At 39.0% G+C, this 25,429-nt stretch overlaps 2 protein-coding genes across 7 annotated transcripts in view; one reads left to right on the top strand and one right to left on the bottom strand.

Moving 5' to 3' along the window:
• ndst3 (N-deacetylase/N-sulfotransferase (heparan glucosaminyl) 3) overlaps window positions 1-20,876 on the top strand; it is a 120,522-nt gene extending 99,646 nt beyond the window's left edge. For 2 of the 4 annotated variants that reach the window (XM_061743948.1, XM_061744024.1), the window contains exons 7-15: window positions 4,916-5,098; window positions 6,182-6,278; window positions 7,134-7,257; window positions 7,782-7,956; window positions 10,264-10,434; window positions 11,239-11,348; window positions 15,784-15,886; window positions 16,638-16,748; window positions 19,764-20,876. In XM_061743948.1, coding sequence (XP_061599932.1) covers window positions 4,916-5,098; window positions 6,182-6,278; window positions 7,134-7,257; window positions 7,782-7,956; window positions 10,264-10,434; window positions 11,239-11,348; window positions 15,784-15,886; window positions 16,638-16,748; window positions 19,764-19,793 — 1,104 coding nt within the window. In that variant the 3' untranslated portion in view covers window positions 19,794-20,876. Of the gene's footprint in view, window positions 1-4,915; window positions 5,099-6,181; window positions 6,279-7,133; window positions 7,258-7,781; window positions 7,957-10,263; window positions 10,435-11,238; window positions 11,349-15,783; window positions 15,887-16,637; window positions 16,749-19,758 lie in introns of all 4 variants that reach the window. The other 2 variants (XM_061744109.1, XM_061744195.1) reach the window with 2 other exon arrangements.
• Window positions 20,877-23,256: 2,380 nt separating this feature from the next.
• The window catches only part of prss12 (serine protease 12), a 36,050-nt gene continuing 33,877 nt past the window's right edge, over window positions 23,257-25,429 (bottom strand). For all 3 annotated transcript variants that reach the window (XM_061743670.1, XM_061743748.1, XM_061743824.1), the window contains exon 13: window positions 23,257-24,494. In XM_061743670.1, coding sequence (XP_061599654.1) covers window positions 24,172-24,494 — 323 coding nt within the window. In that variant the 3' untranslated portion in view covers window positions 23,257-24,171. The remainder of the gene's footprint in view (window positions 24,495-25,429) is intronic.

The following is a 25,429-nucleotide window of genomic DNA, read 5'->3' as shown; positions in this document are numbered from 1 at the left end:
AGCCTGTTGTATGGAATTGTTGAAGTAGTTACGTGATAGCAGATGAAGGTTGTTTGGTTCACACAGATACAATAACTGTCGATATTAAAAAAAGAAAAAGTCGATATTATTCGATGGACTTTAAAGCAGCACAAAGAAACCTTTGCAGTTTTAGCCTCAGAGGGTCCCCCATAGGCGTGGGGTTGAATTATTCACTGATATGCAGGTTTGACAAGAGATGATCGGAGAGAAAGTCTGAAGTTACTTTGGGTGGTTTCATTTATAATAGGGAAGGACGGGCGACTGTCACAGCGGTATGACGATTCTTAAAGTAAGATAATATTTCTGGAACTGAAATTACATAAAAAAATCTCCTTTGGTCTGCTTTGACGTTATTTCATGCCATGTTGCTATGCCAACGTACCTGTTTTAGCAGGTTTTTAGGCTTCAATTTCCAGTAGCCATGCCAGAGAGCTGCTAAATAATAATATCTTACTGCATCGCTGTGCACAGTTTGAGAACAGCAGCTCGACTAAGGTGTTTGTACAGCCCACACTTCTGAGCGGCTAATTGCTGGTGCTTAACCTCATCATTTGAAGCAAACTTTGCAACCGAGAAGCTGCAGTTTACAACACAGTCGTGCTCTTCAGACAGAAAGACAGAAGGATGCTAACAACCAAGTGAAACGAGGAGTTTTCTTCAAAAAATGCAATCATATTAGAGTGGATTAAAACATGTCACAAACTCAAATGCGCGACTGCATGTTTTTTTTTAATCTCGCAAGACATGGCATTTGCTTTTTTTTTCCGTACCCATGTGTGTTCATGTATGCAGGGATTTTCAGAAAACATCGCTAAGTTTTGGACTAACATGTTTCATCAGGGCTTTTAGGTCAACGTGAGATTGGAGAGCGTTAAAAAAGAAAACATGCAGCAACTGTTTGGAGCCCACAAGAGAGTGCAAGCAACACATTATATGGATGAGGATAGAAGAAAGAAATGGAGCTGCATAGAAGCAATGAGGAAGAAAAGACAAGGGGCCACAAATTAAAAGAGGGAGAAGTTGTATTTATTTCTCTCATTTTCACACTCCTCTACCAGTCCAGCTCCAAGTATCCAAAGATTTGGGTCCAATTCTGTGGCTAAATTATGTATGAGCATAGCTGTCTTTATTAAAGGCACATATGGGACCCAAAGCAATCAAGTATTCAAGAAATCAGACTTGGAAGTAGATGCAGGGAAAGAGTTTAAATGGTCCAGTTAATTGAATTCTCAGCCAAGGAGAGCCCTTCCAGCACACGGGGTTTGGAGTTTACTCTGTGTCAAGAGATTACCGTCCTCTCAGGAGCTTTTTTTCTCTTCTTTCTTTCTTTTTAATTCAGACTCACCTGTCAAGGTTACTTTCTTTCTTTTTCTGTTACACCCCTCTATGTACTTTCTTTCTTTTTCTCTTTTCATCTGCAGCTCTCCAATTACGAACACAAATCATCTTCCCTGTCCCCCTTTTGTTTAATTTGGCTGCCGCAGCCCTTTAATGAATGTTTCCTTGTTCAGTCAGACTCTCTCTTTCTGGTTTTGTCTTTCATGCACATGCACCTGCAGAGAGACACACACGCACACACACACACATTCATACAGTGAGGCATGTTTGCTCACAGCTTGAGTCAGACATCATAGGCTATTGTGCGGTTTGAAGGGAACATAAATCACATTTTCATCACATTGTATGCTTTCAAAAAAAAAAAAAAAAAGACAGAACACAAAAAGCTTTGAAATGCTGCTTGTATACCCAGGTCAGGTCAGATTTCCCTTTTTCACTGTACAGAGTTTATATACATGTGTTATTACAACAGTCTGCTGTAGTACATGTCATAATCATAATCATTCATTAATTTCAACGAAAAGTTTTGCTTCAGATCTTCATTCATAGAAAAGTCTTGTGACATTACAATTCATTGAGGAGGAGTCGTAGTTGCACAGTTTCTTACTGGCATCAGATCCATGCAACGTCGGTGTCTGACGTCCCGACAGCAGTTCTACGCGGCTGCTCTGACGTCCGTCAGACTGGTATAAAACAAACCTGAATGCTGCACTGCCAGTTTGCTTGGAGGCCGCAAGATAAAAAGGCAGTGGCAGATGCACAAAGCTGTGCAAAGATATACAAATGCACAAACATTTTTGTTGCCTTGTGTAGAGTAGGATTGTATAACAGCAGGAAATTTCAGGTACATTTCCAGAAACTTTCTACGAAAGACTTTCAGTGGACACCCGATTTCGGGAATATTAGAAATATTTTAATTTGAAATCAAATCCTCACTAAGACCAGGAGAGTTATGCTGCGTTCCATTTACCTCGGAAGTCGGAAGTCGGAACTGGGAATGGCGTCACAGCCGAGTTATCAGCGTTCCAGTTACAAAGTCGGAAAACAAGTTTGTAGTTCGCATATATATATATATACCACATGAAAAATGTAAATTACACTATAGCAGCATATACTGTATATGCCGAACAATACTTGTATACGACTGATTTAGTGTGACCAAAACTAGACAGAAGTGCTACGAATTATTACAGAGCTCTCTTCTACTTACTGTTTACAGCCGGGGCAGCCATCTTGGAATGTTAACTCGGGGGTGGTGAAGATTCTCCCACTTTCCGAGTAGGAAATCCCACTTCGAGGGGCGTTCCAGTTGAAAATTCCGACTCGAACTCGGAAATTCCGACTTCCGGGGACAAATGGAACGCAGCATTGATCACATAACTCCAGTTCTCAGATCTTTATACTGGCTTTCTGTCCGTCAGAATAGCTTTTAAAATCCTGCTGTTGGTTTATAAATTTCTGAATGGTCTCGGGCCAAAATACGTCTCCGATCTCCCGGTCCACCATGAACCAACCTGAACCCTCAGGTCTTCAGGGTCACGCCTACTCTCAGTACCCAGCGTTAGAACCAAACACAGGGAGGCAGCGCTCTGCTCTTATGCTCTTCACCTGTGGATCAAACTCCCAGAATGCATCAGGGCTGCTGAAACTCTTAGCTGCTTTAAGTCAAGGTTGAAAACCTTTTTATTTATTGCTGCATTTCAATAATCTCCCACAATGCACTGTAGCCTTTTTTTTGCATTTCATCTGCTTTTTAAATTATGTCTGTCTCTCTTAATTTTCTGCTTTAAGGCTCTTTTACTTCTTAATGCCCTTTTTAATATTTTTATTTAAGGCACTGTATATGAAATGTGCTACAAAAAAACTTGCCTTGCCTTGCCTTGTATAAACTTGTTTTATATTTGTTAGTTGCGCTTTAATCGATCAAATATTTTCATTCTATAGTGATGTCACCAAACATTGCTTAACCAGATTTCTTCTTGGGCTCATATTTTGTGTCTTCAGTAGCATGGCTGATGAAGAGTGCAGGATCCTGCAGTTTTCAGTGAATATCTGTGCATGTGGTAGGAAAAAATAGACAATAGACAAGAACACAGGGTAGAATTCCGCCTTAATTCACATTAAATTAGATTGCTTTATTTATTAGATTGCATTTTAAGTTCTCTCTAAGAGGCTCTCCTGTGGTTTTTCAAATGTGCAGTTTATTCCCGTATATATTCCCATAAATGTCCACATATTCCCATTAATTCCTATGGAAAGTTTCCAACTCTGAAGATTCATTGAGTTTTGCGACCCGGGTGCGGACACTCACACACATTTTAAATGACTCTGGCATGCGTGCCCTTTTTCTCCCTCATGTCTGTTGGGTTCTCTATCAGAATAAATAAGGAAGTACAAAAGCGGCTACACACGACTGTCCCCCTTTCATCACAGTGCCACTCACATTTGCACGCCGACGCAATCCCCTGATCAGTATTCTGCACAGCTTTCCAGGTCAGCCGGACACAGATCCATCAAACCCTGACAGTGTGTCGGTCCGTATCTACAGCAGCCTCCCTGCTAGAGATGAGCACATCTGGCAGCAGGAAATCGCCAGTGTGTATTTGAGCACACAATGCCTGAAAGTTTAACATAGAAACTCAGGTCCACATGAAAGTAAGCGTAAGTCAAGGCTATCAAAGGGGTTAGTAGGAGGCAAAATGTCGACGTAATTTCCTCCAAAGTGACGCTAACATGAACATGTGTGTGTGTGTATGTGTGTGTGTAGGGGTGCTCATATTCGTTAACGTCACCGGCGCACGTACACACAGTCACTCATGCACATAGGGGACACATGTGCTCACATTCAACGAATAATTCATATCTTAATGGCCGATGTTACCGTTTTACCCAGACACGTTCCCATCGCTCTGTGCAATCACAAAAAGAAGTATGAGTGCAAGTGTGTGTGTGTGTGTTGCAGCTATCTTAGCGTGTCTCTTCGATCAGCCTATAAAAGCACTGAAGCGTGGACAGATAGCCTGGACCGACACACTATCGCTCCTTCTCTCCCTTTGAGCGTTCCCTCTTCCTCACACACATTAACCGTCACAAACACACTCTGACACTCTCCGCAGTGTGTAGCTGCTCCTCTCCCATCACCCATTGCCTCTGAGGAGTATTGTGCTGCCTCCTCAGCTTTATCTACCACGAGTGGTGAATACATCAGTTTCACTTTATCTGTTTACCGTTTTTGTGCTTGAAACTGTGTTGTGCTTAGAGTAAATGTAAAATCTGACCTAACAAAAGTGACTGATGGCAAATATTGATACTCGCCCGGACAGCTGTGCGCTCTGTGACTTCAACGCCATTGCACACTGAGAAATAATCTGTTTGCCTTTTATTGAAATCGTATCAACAAAGGAGGCAACTTGGGATTGGGGGCTTTGACTTTATGACATTTCTTTCTTTTTCTTTTTTTGCAAAATACTCAAAGTACATATTTCTCTTTCTCAATGTACTTCCCTTGCCATCTCCTCCCCCTCCTCTGCCTGTGTTTTGTCTTTTTCCACTCCAGATAAGTATATTCATGACTCACTTGTCTAACTATGGCAACGATCGACTGGGTCTTTACACGTTTGTCCACTTGGCCTCCTTCCTTCGCTCATGGACAAACCTGAAACTCCACACGCTCCCACCTCTCCAGCTGGCACACAAGTACTTTCAGCTTTTTCCTGAACAAAGGAATCCACTCTGGCAGGTGTGTTTGCAGGGGTACATGCCTACGTGTATGGGCTTGTGGGAGCCTTTCTGATCATAACAGGGTTTTTTTTACTGCGCTTTTGTGAGTTATAAGATATTCTCATGATGTAGGAGGAAAAATCTGTGCCCTGGTGCACAGATCATCAGAAATTGAAATGATGGTTTAATTCTCGTATAAGTAAGAAGATAATAAAAGCAATGGCAGCTCAGATATAAAGTGATTTAAAAAAATCATCTTTTGATATTGATTGATGAATTTTACTTTTGAATATGAAACTAATTCTGGCTTAGAAAAAGTTTGAACACCTAAAAAAATACAACTTCATTCATCTAGAACGGGGGTCGGCAACCCGCGGCTCCAAAGCCACATGCGGCTCTTTAGCGCCGCCCTAGTGGCTCCTGGAGCTTTTTCAAAAATGTTTTTTTTGCTTTTTTGCTTTTTTTCTTCCTTTTTTACTCTTTTTTTTCTTCTTTTTTTCTTTTTTTTCCCTTTTTTACTCTCTTTTTCTTCTTTTTTTCCTTTTTTCTCTGTTTTTTCTTCTTTTTTCCTTTTTTTCTTTTTTCTCTTTTTTTCTTCCCTTTTCCTTTCCTTTTTAATCTCGACATTTCAACTTTTTTCTCGACATTTCGACTTTTTTCTTCACATTTCAACTTTTTTCTCAACATTTCAACTTTTTTCTCGACATTTCGCCTTTTTTCTCGAAATTTCGACTTTTTTCTCGAAATTTCGACTTTTTTCTCGAAATTGTACTTCAACATTAATCTCGAAATTTTTACTTTTTCCTCGACATTTCACCTTTTTTCTCGAAGTGCATAATGAAATATAAAATCTTCCCCCAGTTATAACTAATATAGAAACATGCAGCATGTGTTGCCTTCATTCTAAGGCTGATACAAGACTTCTCATTTTTTGCGGCTCCAGACATATTTGTTTTTTGTGTTTTTGGTCCAATATGGCTCTTTCAACATTTTGGGTTGCCGAACCCTGATCTAGAAAATCCTCCTTATCATAGATTTATGGACATGTTTGTTTTCCTCCAGGTACATGATTGCTTAAAACTTTCTTTTGTACCTTTTGTAGAACCCATGTGATGACAAACGACATAAAGACATCTGGTCTAAAGAGAAAACCTGCGACAGGCTGCCTAAATTCATGGTTGTGGGGCCACAGAAAACAGGTGAGCTACACGCACACACATGCATTCAGTCATGCACAGGGAACACGGGGACCACCTCTGTGTGCACAGGTGTGGAGATCAGAGTGTTTCCATGTAATCCCCCTCGCTTCTTTACCCTGTCAGAGGGAGACAAAGGAGGAGGCGCTTCCTTCCTTTCTTCCTCCCACATGCTCTCTGCTTTAAAAGCGTAAAGATACAGCGCCGCGATAGCAATGTCTTTTTATTCTTTTTTTTTTCTCCCTTTTACTCCATCAAAGAGACTGGAAAAAGAGGAGACTATTAAAAATGCGTATACGTTCCTTGAGCTTGGAGTATTTGCCTCCATGTGACTTCTGGAGGTCTAATTGCTGGCGTTTTGGGTAAGAGGTGAGAAGGTCCAATAAAAGCGCTAATTAACTGGATGATAATCTCCCCAAATGGGAGGAGAGGTCATTATAGCAACATTAGCAACCCAACTACAATTAGATTACTATAAATCCTCATTTTATTAGAGGGTCTGTCAGAAAAAGAAGTTTAGAAGGAGCAGGGTGAGCTGCTGACGGTGAGCAGGAGAGCAGGACCACGGTCCACTGTGGATTGGTGTCAGATTTGAATTATTGGATGAGAGACATGCAATAACTCAGGAGAAAAAAAAAAACCAAAACACTCACATACTTTGAATTTTCAGCAACATATAAATCAGCAAAGGGGAAGATCATCCAGTATGGATCAGTGGATGACAGCTATCACACACACTGGAGCACACACCCTGATGTATGCTTACTTAGGCACACACACACACACACACACACACAGACACTACTCTCTGCTGAACTGAATTAACGAGCCGGTAATGAATAATGCCCTTTCTTCCAGGAACGACAGCACTTTATCTCTTCCTGCTCATGCATCCCTCCATATCCAGTAACTTCCCCAGTCCAAAGACTTATGAGGAGGTCCAGTTCTTCAATACCAACAACTACCACAAAGGAATCGACTGGTGATAACGCACGCAAGCACACACTGACTTACCCCATCTTTTACTCTGTCTCCTGTTCCCCAGTGCCTAAGGTGAACGGAACGATAAAAAACAACCCTGTTTTAATTTTTGCGAGCTTGTCACAGGCCGTCTCACGGATTTCAGTGCTACCTTAAGCTGTTTAAAGTGGGGGAACAACATCCTCGAAAAATGATCGTTTAAGCCAGGAAGTGTACGCCAACAGACATATGGCTGCCTAAATTGACCCATAAATGGGTGACTTAGATGACAGAGACGCAGCTGGTGCATTCTCCAAAGTCATCCATAAATACTTGAATCTGAAAAATCTCCCATTAAACACTCTAAACTCTCTCATCAATTTTGTGCTGGGTTCACAGATGCACAGATTAAGTCCCTGACTTTGAAAAAAAAACAAAAGTGAGAAGCTGTTGCCGTGTCGGCCCCAGGCGGCTGTGAAAGTAGTGTAGTTATAGATGTCTGAGCATGAGGTAAGCGTCTTGAGTGTGTTGTTTGTTTCGCCTCAGGTACATGGAGTTCTTCCCTGTTCCCTCCAATGTTAGCACGGATTTCCTGTTTGAGAAGAGCGCCAACTATTTCCCCTCGGAGGAGACCCCACGGCGAGCTGCTGCCCTGCTGCCCAAGGCCAAGATCATCACCCTGCTCATCAACCCGTCTGACAGGGCCTACAGCTGGTACCAGGTAGGCACCGAGAACACGTTAGAGGCCTCTTACTGCTCCTGTTTTATTTTTAACCCTCTCTAGTAGTTATGAGCAGAGGTGTCAAAAGTATTCACATTCATTACTCAGGTAGAAGTATAGATACTAGAGTTTAAAAATACTCCTGTAGAAGTTGAAGTATCAACTCAAGTTTTTTACTCAAGTAAAAGTATAAAAGTACTGGTTTCAAAACTACTTAAAGTATAAAAGTAAAAGTAATCAGTGGTGGACAGTAACGGAGTAAATTTACTTGAGTACTGTACTTAAGTACATATCCAGAGGATTTGTACTTTACTTGAGTATTAGATTTCTTTGTTACTTATTACTCTTACTTGAATACATTTCCAAGACAAATATTTTTACTTTTACTCAAGTAAATTTCTAGGAAGGCTGAAAAGTACTCGTTACTTTCAGGTCTGCTCTTTTTTCTTCTTCCCTAAAATCCTATTGGACACAAGCTGTTTTTGTCAAAGGAGGAGACCTATCACAGTGCACGCTCTCCACTGGGATGTACGTAAAGCAGAAATACGTCAAGCCTCCTCAAAACGATACCGCCAAAGTAGCCTGCGTTTGTCAAGACAGAGTCAACAAGTCAAGACAGAGCCGCAACAAGTCAAGACATAGCCGCAAAAATGCGTCAGGAGAAGAAAGACAATCCGCTGAGTCGTCTGAGTCTGATAATGAGCCGGACTCGAAGCAGGGACTTTCACAAAATCCTTGGCTGTATCTTAACTCAATGTTTGAGAAAAATATAGTAATTTACTGATGTGGAAAATAAGAAATGTTCTCTTACTCTTACTCTTACTTTTACTTAAAGTAAATTTAAAAGCATTTACTTTTGGATACTTAAGTACCTTTAAAAGCAAGTACTTTTCTACTCTTACTCGAGTAATATTTTGACTGAGCTACTTTTACTTGTAACGGAGTAAATTTTGACCAGTAGTATTTGTACTCTTACTCAAGTACTGGGGTCGAGTACTCTGTCCACCTCTGAAAGTAATGTAAGGGGGAAAAAGCCATTAAGGACAAAAGCCATTGAAAATGAATACATCTTAGTATAATGCAAATATATTAAAGAACCATATATGTGTACTATTGAGCATTAACATGTGTTTCAGAGAGCAGGAGATATGATGACTAGTTGCCTTTAAGTATTGTAATGGTGCAAAAAGTCAAACTTCAGAGGCATGTTATCATTTATCCTAACCTTTATTGGAATGTACATCCAAGTTTAGTTGCAGGAATCTGAGGGCGACGGATGTAAGAACAAAACTGGACAAGAACATCTGAAACAACCACAACCAAATTCACTCTATCCGGATGGAGCAATTTAACTGGATCGTTTTTTTTTAAAGGCCGAAATGAAATAGAGTAACGAGGCTGTTTTTAAAATGTAAGGAGTCAAAAGTACAGATAATTGTGTGGAAATGTAAGGAGTAAAAGTAAAAAGTCGTCTGAAAAATAATTACTCCAGTGAAGTATAGATAACCAAAATTTCTACTTAAGTAAGGTAACGAAGTATTTGTACTTCGTTACTTGACACCTCTGGTTATGAGACACCACCACTCATCTCCCGATCCACAACCCGCAGAAAAGGTTGTGCGCAGCTTAAATATGGAACTGATTTATTAGGATATTTACAAATGTCAAATTAGAAGACAGTAAAGTAAAATAATCGTCAGGGTGAACTAAGCCAAGATAACAGACACATTTCCTGCCTTTAAACCCAGTCCTACTTTACCTGTCAAGACTAAGTGCAAAAATAAAGACAGTGACTTCCCTGAACTCCCTGAACTAAAATAAACAGGATAAAACACATCAGCAAAAGAACAGGCAGTTCACCCCTACGCTTCCCTCAATTACACGAAGTCTACAACTATGACGTTTGAGATAACGGAGATGCCGCTGCTGTCAGGGAGAGGGGACGCCAGATATTTAAACTGTGGGCCATCCCGTCTCCGCCAATCCAACGCCAGCACCAGACACCCAGGAACACCAATCAGGTGGAACCTAGAAAAAGAAAAGACAAAGAACTAAACCAGCAGGGGCCAACAGAACCTGATTTTATATGAAAATAATACTTGAAGTCGCTTATTAACGGAGAGTTAATGACACTGATTACACATCTATACATCTTAATGTAGGTAATTCACACTATTTTCTCATGTTTAAGCCTCTTTGATTGATTGAGTCATAATTTCAGCATCCTGCCTGCGTAGATTTCGTGTAATTTTCCAGAATAAAACAAGTCCTGAGTAAGTGTTTTGAAGCAATGGTTGCCTTTTCCAGCATCAAAGAGCTCACGAAGACCAAGCCGCCCTGCAGTATACCTTTTATGATGTCATCAGCGCAAGAAAGGAAGCGCCTCCAGAGCTGCGCTCCTTGCAGAACCGCTGTCTCATCCCCGGCCTGTACGCTACCCACCTGGAGAGATGGCTGACATACTATCCTGCTAATCAGGTAGGCAGCGTTGCAGATACATGCTCTACACATGCAGACACGCACACATCGGAACTATCCCACAATGCAATTACAAACAAACTCACATGATATTTTTGTGGAGGGGTGGGTGATGAAGAAGGGTTTTTAAACATTTATGTTGTTATATCAAAAATGCTCTTTATTGTAAGTACAAAGCTCAATAACTTAAACCAGAACTTTTTAAAAATCGAGTTTAATAACCTATATTTCATATACACTGTTTGCCCAATTGTGCTTTTTTATATAAATATAACATTTAGCAGGATTACCTCAACACCATCAACCAACAGGTGCATTAACTGGATTTACACCTACAGTATTAAGTTTAAATATGAAATTACTGACATTTTTAAAAATTGGATTGGTTATTTTTCCATCACTTGAATCAGAAACGGACTTCATCGTACATACCTTGCCATCACCTTTCCTCTCATCACTGCATACTGACTAAAGCTGACATCTTCCGTCTCTGACAAACTCAGAAAACAGCACAAAAAGATTTTTTTTAAATTAACAGTGCTGTAGAATATTGATCAGAGTTTCAATCAGAGCTGTGATAGCCGGATAGAGCTCTTATCTGGTCTTTCCACCGCAGGAAAAGAACCATGAAGGAGTTTTGATGTCTAAATTGTCAAAAATATTGTTTTAATCATTCAGAACCAAAGAGCATGAGAAATATTAATTGCTTTAGATGTGTCTTGTGATGCAGCATTGTCTTACCCATCGGGGCCCAACCCCGGACAGCCTCCGGCCAATTTAACCCCTGGATGTATGCATGTGTAGGTGATGATCATAGACGGCCATCAGCTACGAAGTGACCCTGCAGCGGTGATGGATGAAGTACAGAAATTCTTGGGCGTCACTCCTTCAATCAACTACTCGCAGGCCCTTACGTAAGTGTCTCTCACACGTTTCACCTGGTGCACATGGTGGTGTAAATGTTATTCCACATAAAACCTGTAACCGTTTTTAAAATCAATGGGAAGAGCGACATCTACTGGTGAGTAGCAGGTACTGCACATCATCTCACACAACAGCATTCTCCTATTTTCCATTTTTTGCAACAGCAGTGACCTCATGTTGATGACTGTCATGAAAAGGTTTTAAAAAAGGCTTTAAGAATATTAGTGTTCATCCATTTTTTGAGTATTCCCCCTGTCTGATCTGGGCGATTTTGGTGCAGCCACATAGAAAATGTACCGAAAAAATTATTTTATTGATTTCATAATTTAAATTCAGTCAACTTTATGCGCAAAGCTTCCTATCTTTAAAACTGTTCAATTGGTTCTAACACAGCAAAGATACAATCTGGTAAGCTCTGACACTTCAAGTTATTTTGGAGTAAAGAAACATGTGGTTTAACTGGCTGATACAAAATAACATGTGTGGTAAGCAATCCAGCTAAAGTAAATGACATGACATATTAGATCACGACAGCCAAGTCTGTCGTGATTTCAAATGGCCCAGGGGACTTAGTCTTTGCTTCCTCATCCTCTCCTTCAGCCTGTTTTTCATTAGCGATATTACACGTGACCTTTATGTTTCGGAGGAGTGGAAAACTGTTTATTTTGTGGAGCACCACTCATTAGAATGCAATCAGCCTGCGATTCTTCAAACCCCCAGACAGGGATCTCCGGAATACGTGGCTGCAGTTTGGACAGCGACTGCCCCTGCCTTGAATGGCGAACCAACATGCATACAAATCATCTGTTAAAGAGATGCGTTTTGACACAGCTATTAGGATGCTTTGTGTGCCCTCGTGTGTTTGCGCTTTTGAAGATTGAGTTATAAAAAAAAAAAAAGAAGCTCAATCTGTCTCATATTCTTATCAGTTATTTTGACATGGCAGCAACAGATTAGATCCTGAATACTTAGGACTATTTTTTTAATCTCCACTCTTTTTTCTTCCTCTTATCCGGTTATTATTTTGCCTTTTCATCGTGTGCGTACCCTCAATTGCTGGTGATGATAGTTTTCATAGCTACTTTGTGGTTCTATAATACCTTGAAGGTGCAAAATATGTCTGATTTCACATAATACTGATAGATTTAACAATCAAACTAAACATAACTAGTATCCATATATGCTGCATATATACATGCATAAATGAAGACCTTCATATATCATAATGCATATATTCATGAAACAATGACGCGCAGTTATTTACAAATGTAGTAACACCAGTGAATTTACAAGGAATGCTTAAGGTGCCATAAAGGGAATAACATGGAGGAATTACATTTTTTTTTAAACACCATTTTCATTTTTGTATTTTTTTGTACCATTCTGTCTAGAAATGTGGTTTCATCTCAGTAAAAACTGGATGCTGAAGGATGAATTATTACTTGAGAACATATTTTCCTAATGCTATACTTTTACTGGCTGCATTTTAACACCCATTTGTGCATGTATTCGACGTGAATGATTGCTTCTGTTTTACGATGCATCGTTGCATGCGCTTGTGTAATCATAACAGACTTCAGGCTACTTGGATGGAAGCGTGACATTTGGACAAAAAGGCCAACCTCTGCTGCGTCCGTTAGCTCATATAAAAGTCGGAAAAATGTAACATCTTTATGCCAGAGTTAACTTTGGGTCTGATCAGAAGATGCAGCTTTGTTTCGTCAACTATCTTTTTTTATTTTGTGAGATTAACCCTCTTAGGACCCTAAACGTGAAGGTATCACTTTTCATCCTTATAGCTCCATCTATTGTTATGCACTAGTGCACGCTTAGGTGGAATAAACAGTCTACACAAGTGACAGTGATGAGGCTGCGCTCAGTTCATGATGGGTATGTGAAAGAGTGCATTATACTCCTGTGGCTACAAATGTAACCGCTGGCTCCATATTTAATGTGTAATGCTTCAAATAATCATGGATTTTTTAAATGTATTTTTATTGGTACATAATATAATTGTGTTACGAGTTAATCTGTGAAAAATCCGGTGGTAATGTAACTTTAGATAGCACAGACGAGCAATCTGTGCATGTGAGAACATACATACCAATCTAGCATCTTTGCTTTTCATAGTTTTCCTTTTGTGCGTGTGTGCGTGTGTGTGTGTGTGTGTGTATGCATGCATACATGCATGCCTGTGTGTATGTGTGTATAACACAAAAAGTGTGGCTGACTACAGGTTATTAACTACTTTTGTTTTTAATCTCCAACTTCACAAACGATCTTTCCGAGCATGACTGAACTCATCAGTGGCCCAACTGTAGTAACTGATGTTACTATGGGATCGTACAAGCATCCAGCTGATTATGTGGGGAATGCTTCACCGCATTTTGATGTTTACTCTGCTTTTGACACGGCATTTACTGCTCATAATAGAGCACAGCTAAAAAACTATAGATTTTTCTATAGCTTTGTATCTGTATGTATGCTGTGAGTCAGCACTGAGAAGGAGTGAGAGGTGCAAGATCAACATAGTCATCAAAGTCAGTCATTCAACTACCTCATCTGACTGAATATGTATAATTATTATATAAATATTATTTTCCTGTGTACATTTTGTCCATTTTTGTATAGATTAAGTCATTTGGTTTATATCTGTCTTTACTTGACTCACTTATGTTCCTCATACTATGCAATAATCTTTCTTTTTCAACCTATAAACTTCTTACGTGTTATATCCATAGTATACTACAACAGAACTAGTACTACTACAGGAGTAGAGAAATGCAGTGTGTTTATTTTGTATGCCTATATATGCCTATTGTGTCATTGTTTTGGGTATTTTTGGTAATTCGTCTTTGCCGCTGCTGTAAAAGTGGGATAAATAAAAGTGTTATTTACCTTATCTTAGAGAGATCGAGTGATATCTGAGGAGATAAAGTGAAGCTGAAAGTGTCACAGTTCTGTCTGGTTTCTCTGAATATGATGTGCCTTTTTTACTGGTCAAATTTGATTACGTTTTTATGCACTTTTGGAGGTTAGCGTGTTTTATTTCGTGCTCAATCTGTCATCCTTTATTTAATCAATCAGGCATCCTTTATTTACCTTTTGCGGAAACTCGCTTTACGAAACAAATACACAAATCACAACAGCACCCTCGCAGCCATCTGTCATCAGGTGAGGGGTAAGAAAGGATTATCTGGTTTAAAAAAAAAAAACATGAACTTTACTTGGGGACAAAAACAACCTGCAACAGGTGATAATCTTAAGCTTAGAAGCTTAGTGACTCAACGTTAGTTGTTGGTCCGGCTTGGTGACAGAGATTGATTTCAGTGTGACATCAGCTGTTACAGATCCTCTGGAAGAATGGAGCCCTTCCCATTGAAACCACAGCTCAGCCGGTCACACTGGGCGTTTGATAAGAAACCGTCTCTCAGTGCAGACGCTTTCTATCTCAGTGTTTATCACTCGTTTGGCTCAGAGTGATTGCTGGTTGCCTGTTGTTGATCCACTGTTTATTGCATCCACAGGTATTTTTATATGGGCCAATTTCCAATGTTGGAAATTGAAAAAAGAACTACTTTTTCATTTTATCTGGTGATGTCTGAGTCTGTGGAGTGTCAGGTCTGCAACAGACATTACTTTAGCTGAGTATCTTCAGTGGGAATGGGCGATATTTTACCGTTCATGATAAACCGTCAAAAAAATTCCCCACGATAAGAATTTGTCATCTCGCGGTAAAAACGATAAATTCCCGTTGATGACGTTTTTGTGTAAATCTGATTTATGGTTCTGCGTTAAATCCACGCACAACGTACGTGAAGGAAGGAAGGAAGGAAGGAAGGAAGGAAGGAAGGAAGGAAGGAAGGAAGGAAGGAAGGAAGGAAGGAAGGAAGGAAGGCAGGAAGGCAGGAAGGAAGGAAGGAAGGAAGGAAGGAAGGAAGGAAGGAAGGAAGGAAGGAAGGAAGGAAGGAAGGAAGGCAGGCAGGCAGGCAGGAAAGAATCCAGTTGATGAGGTTTTTGTGTAACAAACATGGCGGATCTGAGTCATTACAGTTTTGCAGTACAGGTGGACTCATTTAATTGTTTTTTATTAATTCAATTTAATTGGTGTAGTTTATTAGTATATAGTATTGTTTTAGAGCAGTGTTTTGGGGGCTCCAAAGACTGAATGTGGTTATAGATTTATAGTTACAAAGGTGGAGTTGAATTGGTATTTTTTTTATCGTCATTTTTATCGTTATCAGGATAAATGCCAGAAATTATCGTGATACATTTTTTAGTCCATACCGCCCATCCCTAATCTTCAGTGAAGGCTTCTCCTTTTACTTTTGTCTTGCGCTCCGCCACTTTTCCACACAAAATGACTTCCTTATTCTTCCCTCCTTTCTTCAATGTCTCTTTTTTTCTACTCTTCTCCTCCCTCAGCTTTGACCCGCAGAAGGGCTTCTGGTGCCAGCTCCTTGAGGGAGGAAAGACAAAATGTCTGGGAAAAAGCAAAGGAAGGAAGTACCCTCCAATGGAGCCAGAGGTAAATATATTTCATTTGAACTGTTTTTTTTTCCCCCTTCTCCATTATTGAGGCAAAAGGGTCCCACGGGGTCTAACACCTGTGTGAGAGAGAATGGGCCGGATAAAGATGGAGGGTGAGGAGAATTATAGAGGGAAAAAAGCCTAAATCCATTCATCTTTGACGCGGCTCTGCGGAGGAGAGACCAGACCTGCAGATGAATCACACGTTGCTCCCCGCATGAAGACAAACTCATAGACACAATCGGTCTCCACATGTGTGCTCACACACGGCTAATGGCAGCGCGCCGGAGTCACCTGCAATTAAAATGTACTTGAGTTTTCAGCGAGGAGACAGAAGGAGAGGCCAGAAGAGGAGGGAGGCGATGGAGGGAACAGCAGGGATGAGAGACAAGAGAGGGGAAGAGATGATCTCATGTATTTTTCATGTCCTTCTTCTCCCCTTCCTAATATCTCATTTCTCTGCTCTGTTCATACCACCCAGCCCCTCAGCGGCCCTGGATCCTTATTGAAAAAAATTAGGCTGATTTTTAAGATCGTGGCACATCATTAATCCGTCTCAATTTTGTTTGTCTCCTTTCAAATTCATATTTTTCTCGCTACTTTTTCATCTCCAACTTCTGGTTAACCGATTCACATTCTTCTTCCGGCCTCCCTTTTCTCCATCTCTCTTAATTCCCCCACCTGTCTTTTCATTTATTTTTTTATTTTTTGCGTGACTCCTTCATCTATTTCTCCCCGCCGCTCTTCAGGCACGCGCATATCTCTCCAGATACTACAGGGACCACAATGTGGAGCTGTCAAAGCTGCTGCATCGCCTCGGACAACCCCTTCCCTCCTGGCTGAGAGAGGAGCTGCAGAAGGTCAGCAGCATGCGTATTCATATGTAACCCCACATCAGGAAAAGTTGGATCAATGGAATTCAGAAAATGGAAAAAGAAAAAATGCTGTGATTATTACATTGACTTAGATCAAGTGTCGGCAGCTCTAGAGCCGCATGCGGCTCTTTAGCGCCGCCCTAGTGGCTCCCTGGAGATTTTTCAAAAATGTTTGACCTTTTTTTCCCTTTTTTTCTTCTATTTTTTCTTTTTTTCTCTTTTTTTCTTCTTTTTTTCTTCCTTATTCCTCTCCTTTTTAAACTCGACATTTCGACTTTTTTCTCGAAATTTTGACTTTTCTCTCGAGATTGTACTTAAACATTAATCTCAACATTTCGACTTTTTTCTCAAAATTTTGACTATTTCCTCGACATTTCAACTTTTCTCTCAAAATTTTGACTATTTCCTCGACATTTCGACTTTTTTCTCAACATTTCGACTTTTTTCTCGACATTTCAACCTTTTTCTCGACATTTCGACTTTTTTCTCAACATTTTGACATTTTTCCCGACATTTCGCCTTTCGCCATTTGCCTTCATTCTAAGGCTTATACAAGACTTTTCATTTTTTGCGGCTCCAGACATATTTGTTTTTTGTGTTTTTGGTCCAATATGGCTCTTTCAACATTTTGGGTTGCCGACCCCTGTTTTAGATATTTTATTATCCGTAGCTCATGTGAACCCAAGATATCAACATAATTCAATGGTGGAACATAAAAAAATATTGATTTGTAATATAGGCGTTTTCTCTCACGATACCTCCAAAGTGTCCTGTCATGATGTCATCCAATGAAGCGTTTGTGTCATTCTTCCTGGCAGCACATCTAAACCTGTGCAACAGCACATCTTTTAATGGCTTTTGCTTCAAACTTTTCAACAAATTTGTAGTGAGGACATGTCACGATTTCAGACGGACCAGTCCCAACCCAGATGTCATATTAAATACAACATATTTTGATTAGAAATCTCTCTGCACTTTTTCACATTAACGCTATCATCACAGATGTGAAAATGACCTTAGCCAAGGTCACTGATGCAACAACCTCATACCACCACGGAGCCTGGCTTTTGGAGTTAGTGCGAGTAACAGTCTCAGTTTTTATTTTGTGTTTGTTTTTATGTAATATCTTTTGATTTGAAGCTCACCAAGTCCATTTCTTCCAAAAGAAGATGTGGAACAGTAGTTTATGTTACAATTCATTCAACTCAACTCAAATGGACAAAATTGAGTAAATGCTTGTTTTTTACGTCAAATTTGAAGTGTCATTCATGAATGAAGGATTGCAGTGCTTGGCAACGATTTTTCAAATTAATCTCTTGTCCATCAGGAATTATCATCGATTTGATTGGTGGCTTTTAATTGATCTAAGAAGTGAGGGATCAGGTGTTCAGCTTCAGCATTCACCCTTGAATTTAGCACAAAGAAATTCCTCCACATCCTTTGAGTTGCTATAACAGCACAGAGTAACTTTTTTAGTTTAGTTTTTAGTTTAGAGTTTTTTTACACACGTGGAGGTTATGTCGCTTTTACAATGCTGTCCGAGATTTAGTTTTATCTGGTCACTCTCTTATTTTCTGTTTCTTTCTAATTATAAAATATTCCTTTGAATATAATTCCAAACGATATTTTAACAGCAAGGAAAGTATACAATTATAAAAGTGTATATTGTATATTGTATATGTACGGACAGTTAAAGATACTTGTATGTATCAGACACTTAAATATACTCATAGGCTTACATACATCCCAAAACACACATACACACACACATATAAATATATATATATATATATATATATATATATATATATATATATATATATATATATATATATATATATATATATATATATATATATATATATATATAGTCACTACTTTTATTATTATTTTTAGTAGCAGTAGTGGTAGTAATAGTAGTAGTTTTAATTCCCAGCTTTTTTGATTTGAGGTTGTCATTCACAGGTTAATTATTCAATATTTACAATCTGATAAAACCTCTGACAACAAAGCATTTTATGAAATGAGGCCTGTGATCAGTATCCGTTTATCTTTTCTTTGGTAATTCAAGTTCTCATTTCTTCAATCTCTTTTACATTGTCGTGTCCATTACTGTACGTGTAGCATCACAAAAGAAAATAAATGAATAAAAGTACCATATAAATTATAAGATAAGATAATAAGGGAACATATTGATGCATTCACTGGATAGCAGATGAAAAGGTGTTCAGGCCGTAGAATCATCAGAAAATGGGATGTTGGTCCAAAACCAGTCCCAGACTGATGTTTTGAACTTATTTTTCTTGTTCATCTTGTTGAGCATCACTTCGTATGAAGCTGTTTTAACCATAATATTCATCCGCTCTTTTAGTTCAGGCGGTTCATGTGTTTTCCACAGTTCAAGTATTGCCCTGGCAGCAGTAGTGGTCCCTGCCATCATCACAGAGAATTCTCCACCAACTTACATACATATAATCATTATATAAATTTAGCTGAAACTGACCATCATTTATCAGAGCTTTATTAAGAAACTGCCAAACAAAGCTGGACTCACAACAAAATCCAAATGTTTGACGCGAGTTACAGCTGCTGACGTTAAATACGAAGGACATCAGATAGTGGTGTCAAGAGCTGACAGAAAAGTCATTTTGCAAACTGGATTACATCCTGATCCTGTCAAGATATCCAAAGGAGGCTCCATGAGGTAAAAGTCGGTCTATCTTTGATCTCTGCAGAATCTCCTTTTTTCTGCACTGCTCAACTTTACTTGTCTTTTGCGTGGATAAATCATTCAGGTGAATTAGAGGCAGCCAATTTTACATGCCTAGTTCGGGTTTTCAAACACATTCACGGCATGTTTCTTTCTATTTTCAGGGTTGACGTTTGAATCAATAAGCAAACAAAAACTCAATTAAATTACTTTATCCCGTTTTTCTCCTCTCCTCCTCTCTTTGCCTCTCCAACCCCCCCTCTCTCCCTTTCACACTTTCTGAAGGTTAGATAACCTTTGCATCCATGAGCCAGAGTTAAAGGCCAAAGCCTCAGATCAGGAAGAGAACCAGGAGTTCCTGACCTTCACATGCACCGTCTCCAGCCTTTTAGTGCCCCGAGGTGAAGGCCAGAACGGAGGGCCTCGTCTCCCCCACGAGCTGGGATGCTGCTGGATGGGGAGGATATCACAAAGAGCTGGATGGATGGATGGATGGATGGATGGATGGATGGATGGATGGATGGATGGATGGATGGATGGATGGATGGATGGATGGATTAAAACAGCTCAGAAGAACGATGGACTAAAAGGAAGCCCCACATTATAGGAGTGGAGAGGACTTTGGGAGACACTGAGGATTCGGAATGTCTTTGACGCCCAAACATCGATCTCAACTCACTCTCCTGAAGACCTGCAGAGACTTCCATTGTTATTCCGTTTTTTTTTATTATTATTTTTTCCTCTAAGTTATGTAGCCAGAGCAGCGCTGGTCAGCTGTGCATGGTTCCTTTAGTAGAGATGACTTTGCATTTCTGTTCCATCCATTTCCAAGAAAAATACTTTTAAGTTCATTTTTTTCAGGTTTAGCATTTGTCACAATAACAGAAAATATAAGTGGAGGATAGGCGCATGGGCTCAGGGTGAGTGGCAGGCTGATATGCTATTTTTCTTTAAATATTTTTAAAGGGAAACTTGTTTCTGGTAGATCCAGTGGACATGTTTGCCCTTCAAGATGTCACTCAAAAAGTTTGTTAAGACTGGTAATTATTAATGAAATAGAAGCCTTGCCCACTGATTATTTTCCCAGTAAATCATTTAAAAGAGCGCTGCATCCATTGCACCATTGAACAGAGACTGATCTCGTCTTTGAGGAGAAAGGAGACCTGAGTTGATGAGAAAACTGACCAAAGTCAGCATAGAGGAAACTGCACTTAACTCCAAGGTTCTTTCAGTAGCTTAATGTAACGGCAGGCGATTTTTATTTCGTCAGTGTCACATTCAGTCTCAACCTTTTCTTTTCCTTTCTAAAACCGGTAACCGATGTTGTTTAGCTTCAACCTGAATGCAAAGTACCCTACAGTATATGTCAAACACAACAACCAAAATAAACTAAATGAATTTGACTGACGGCATAAAGCATTCTGTCTTTATTTGTTTTGTTTTCAAGTGCCCTTCTCTCACTAACATCTCTCCCTGGGGTTTTTTTATTTTATATTATAGATATTTCAAAGTAAACATTTATTTGGCTTTTGAAGTTTACTTAGGGTAATAAAGGTGGTTAGGAAAACTGTATTGAATTTAATTCTGTGATAAGCCCCCTCTGCTGTTGACGTGGTTGCCGTAGCAACCAAATGATGGAGATCCAGGAGTCACTCGTCTCCCTGGCGTGGCTTCATAGTCTGGAAGAGAAACGTAGCAACACCCTTCCTCCCTGGTCCAACATGAAATAGTTATGACAATGACTGTGAGAGGCGATGAAATAGAGTAAAGGATGACACGCAAGAGAAAATGAGGTAATAGGACAGAGTAGCACTGCATGGCCATCATTCGTCTCTGTCCGCCTCTGCTGTAACTCCGTTCTGAAATAGTTTGTTTTCAATAAAGCATATGCAATGCAGCCTTTTTGTTAATTCTTTGTAGTAAACGCTGTCTTTGTCAATACAGCAGAAGTACTCAGATAGTCAAATTAGTCCTCAGACAGATGTTCCTGTTACGTGGATCTGCTGGAGCCCAGACATTTCCTGCTGCTTGGACAATGTTGATGTTTAAAGAAATTAATTTCAGATCAAGTCACTTTTATTTTTCTAGCTCCAGTCAACAACAAAGGTCACTTTAAAACATTTTACACTTAAAATCAATCCAGTTCAGCCCAGTTCACTTAATTCCAATAGAGTCCAGATTTAATATTCAAGTTAAAGGCTCGTAAAATGTTCCAGAAGATTACATGTGTCGCATTTTAACGGTTTTAAATGCTTAAAATGAATGTTGCGCAGTCAAAGTGTTACGGATATAAATCTGTCTGAAATAAATCTCAAATCTGTCATCTCTGGTGACAATCGATATAAACAACCGAGTAATAAGAAGAAGGAAATAGTAAGTGAAATCTAAGAGACATCATTGTTTCCCTCGTATGTGGTTTTCATATAACTTTCTGTTTTGAAGCCATTAATGTTTTATGACTGACAAGAAAATTAATAGTGTATGTGGATTTATGTGTGGTTGGATATTGTTTTGTAGTTAATGTTTGATCATTAAATGTCCTTTTCCATTTAGAGCACAAGAAGAAAATTAAACAAAGAAGAAATAATGCATTATTTTGATTTGGTGGCAGTAATTATGTCTGGAAATTGCATAACGTTGTCATCTCCAAAACGCCCACAGGAGGGCGTGCTCGGACAGAAGAGTTGACCTTTAGCTCAAACAGACACTTTTGTCAGTCACAATCTGATCAAACATAAAAAGTATATGTAGTCCGTCGAAAGTTCACATTCTCTTTATTTTTTTCTTTTATTTGTCTAGGATCGTTATTTAAAGACTGTCTGTTCTTTGGCTCGGTTGTGAAAACGGAGCTCTAGAAGCAAATCTGATCTCATTTGGGTCCTTTATTTCATAAATACAGTGTGGTGAGTAATTTTGAAATAGATTACTTTTTTGTTAGATTTAATGTTCATTAAACATACATTCATCTCTCTTATAATAAATGGCTTATGATCAGGACAAGAATATGTGCAAAAACCACACAAGCATACACATTTAAAAAGAAGTGTCTTTGGCAAGATCAGCCTGATCAAATTTAAATTGTCAGTAAAGTGTATCTTTCACAAAACTTCAGATTAAGTTCTTAAATGAAACTCAATCTTTTCTTAACATCAAGTCTGAAGAAATAAAAACTATCCACATTAACAAAGCAAAGGATTTCATTGAAGAAAGGGAAAATACGTGACTATTTGGAGAATACGTGACTATAAATGTTAGAGACTATCATACTTCATTTACAAATACCAATATTTTGATTTTGTTTCTTTAAATCGATTAAACTTTCATGAATAAGCTGATATGGAAAAATAGCTCACAAAAGCATCAACATATAAGGCATTTCAAGAAAACCATTTCATGTTTTCACTTTAGGACCTTTGTCTCTTTTCATTGTAATAGCTGGCACCTGTCTTTGTTTGCCTTTCTGATGAACAAGCCTCAGACAATGTCTGCCACTCCTGTCAAACACAACAGACATACAGATGGCATATCTCCCTCTAAGCGTCTGCACACCAACTATGAGCCTGCATAAATCACTCATATAATTGTTGCCTTTGTCATTGATGGCCATCAAACACATACTATTACTGCAGCGGCTGTTACCTCTAAGACTTATGACGCTAAATGTACTATTAAGTACAAGCTGTGATTTAGAAAAAAACTGAAACATGCATTTAGAGTACATAAACAGATTAAGGTCATTATAGCTTGAATGGCATCTGGAATGAATCCAAAACGAACTCCGACTTCTTATAAAATGTTATTTTATGGGGAACCTTTACATTACATCACATTACACAATGTAAACAACAAACTGGAAAGATGTGTTGTGTCAGGAACATGAAAACATTGAATTACCAGTGAGAACAAAGTGCCACTAAAGTGACGCGACACTTCATAACATAACACTGCTTTGTGCTTGGATTCAAAAACACGCTCCATCCTTTGCCAACAATCAACACAGTCACGGTCTAACACTTAGTTGTCATTAAGTATAAAAGCCTGAGAAAACATGTGAGACGAAGTGAAATGAAATGAAAGACATAATGCATAAGAGCGAACTGAGGTTTAGAGACTTAATTCACTTCAGCAAGCATCAATATGGCTACAATGCTTAACACTGAAGCACCGAATGTAAGCCAGCAAAAGTACCGAAGAGGGACTTTTAGTGCAAGTACGTAAATTCACGTCGTGCTGTTACTAACTCTGTATGCATGAGTGCATGAGGGCATGCAGAGACAGTCTACGGTATTTTTGGTCCCTTTTTTAACATATATTTCATATCATAAATTACAAATGTAAATCATAGCAAAATCAAAAGCACAAAACATTTAAAAATTGTGTCGTATGCCACACAGAGAGGTGTTTAATGTACATTTTGGAGTATTATTGATTTAATACTTTAAATCTTGTGGCTTCTAAGACCCATTAAAAAGTGCTAATGATTTAGAAGAAAACAGACTTATTTTTTCCCCCCAAAAAAAGACAAAACGCCTCCATAAAAATAATAATAATCACCCTCCGTCTCAAAGTCATATCACTCGCGCCACACCTTTAGATATTTATAACTTAAAAAAGATTCCTGTATTGATTTTTCTTTGATTGATCAAGTCCTGAGAGACCTTTGCTTTGATTAAGAGGTCAGTTGTTCCACTTCGTCCATCACTGATTCCTCTCGTCACGTCCGATTATTTTGCGTATCCAGGAGCTGAAAGCGGAGACTTTTGTGTAGACGCCTGGAGACTGTTGTGTCCTGCAGGCGTGACCCCAGGACGTGACCCCATAAACCACCCAACCCCCTCCTGGACGCTCACACACCAGTGGACCTCCGCTGTCACCACGGCAACTATCCACACGCGTCTCTGGCTGGATGCTGCCGGCGCAGAGCATCCGGCTGGTGAAGGCACTGTGGAAAAACTGCTGGCAGTGGCGTCGGGGAAGAAGGGACAGGGGGGCTTGCTGCAGGGTCTTCGAATATGAGCGCCCTGAAAAAAGAAAAAGGGAGAGAACACTGAGAATTAAAAAAAAAATTGAAATGAATTGGCATCTGTAAGTTAAAAGAGTGATGGAAAATATTCAAGTTGCACAGACCTAAGCTTTTCTAATTTGTACTGTCTTGTATGGCATGAAATGTTTCAGAAAAAACTCTTTTTAGGCCATAAAATCCAAGTTCATACATGCATGCATGCATACATGCATGCATGCATACATGCATACATGCATACATGCATACATACATACATACATACATACATACATACATACATACATACATACATACATACATACATACATACATACATACATACATACATACATACATACATACATACATACATACAGGACCACACCTGGGCTGCATTAACAATCACTCTCTCCCTCTGTTTAGTGACAGCAGGTGCAGATGGAGTAGAGCGATCAGAGGGGCAGCCTTTGCATAGGAGACGCAAAGTGCTACCAAATAAAAATACTGTGATTCAGCTGCTGAACACCTTTGATCATTTCTGTACGGTACCTGAAACTTATAGATAGATAGACAAACTCACCTGTTCTCTGCTAAATTTGAATAAAGCTCCAAATCTCATACTTTTAAGCTTGAGGTTCAAAATTTGATCATATTTTCACTACTGTTTATTGTACTTTTTTCTTTGTTCCTTTCTGATTAAATTTCATCTCATGCTTTTAAGATAAATATGTATATATATATGTATATATATATATATATATATATATATATATATATATATATATATATATATATATATATATATATATATATATACAAGACTTTCTCAGAAAATTAGAATATTGTGATAAAGTTCTTTATTTTCTGTAATGCAATTTAAAAAAACTAAATTGTCATACATTCTGGATTCATTACAAATCAACTGAAATATTGCAAGACTTTTATTTTAATATT

Source organism: Cololabis saira, chromosome 1, assembly GCF_033807715.1.
Source record: "Cololabis saira isolate AMF1-May2022 chromosome 1, fColSai1.1, whole genome shotgun sequence".
In the NCBI taxonomy this organism is placed as follows: Eukaryota; Metazoa; Chordata; class Actinopteri; order Beloniformes; family Belonidae; genus Cololabis; species Cololabis saira.
Note: the sequence above shows the minus strand (reverse complement) of the source record. Positions and strands in the feature narration are given on the sequence as shown.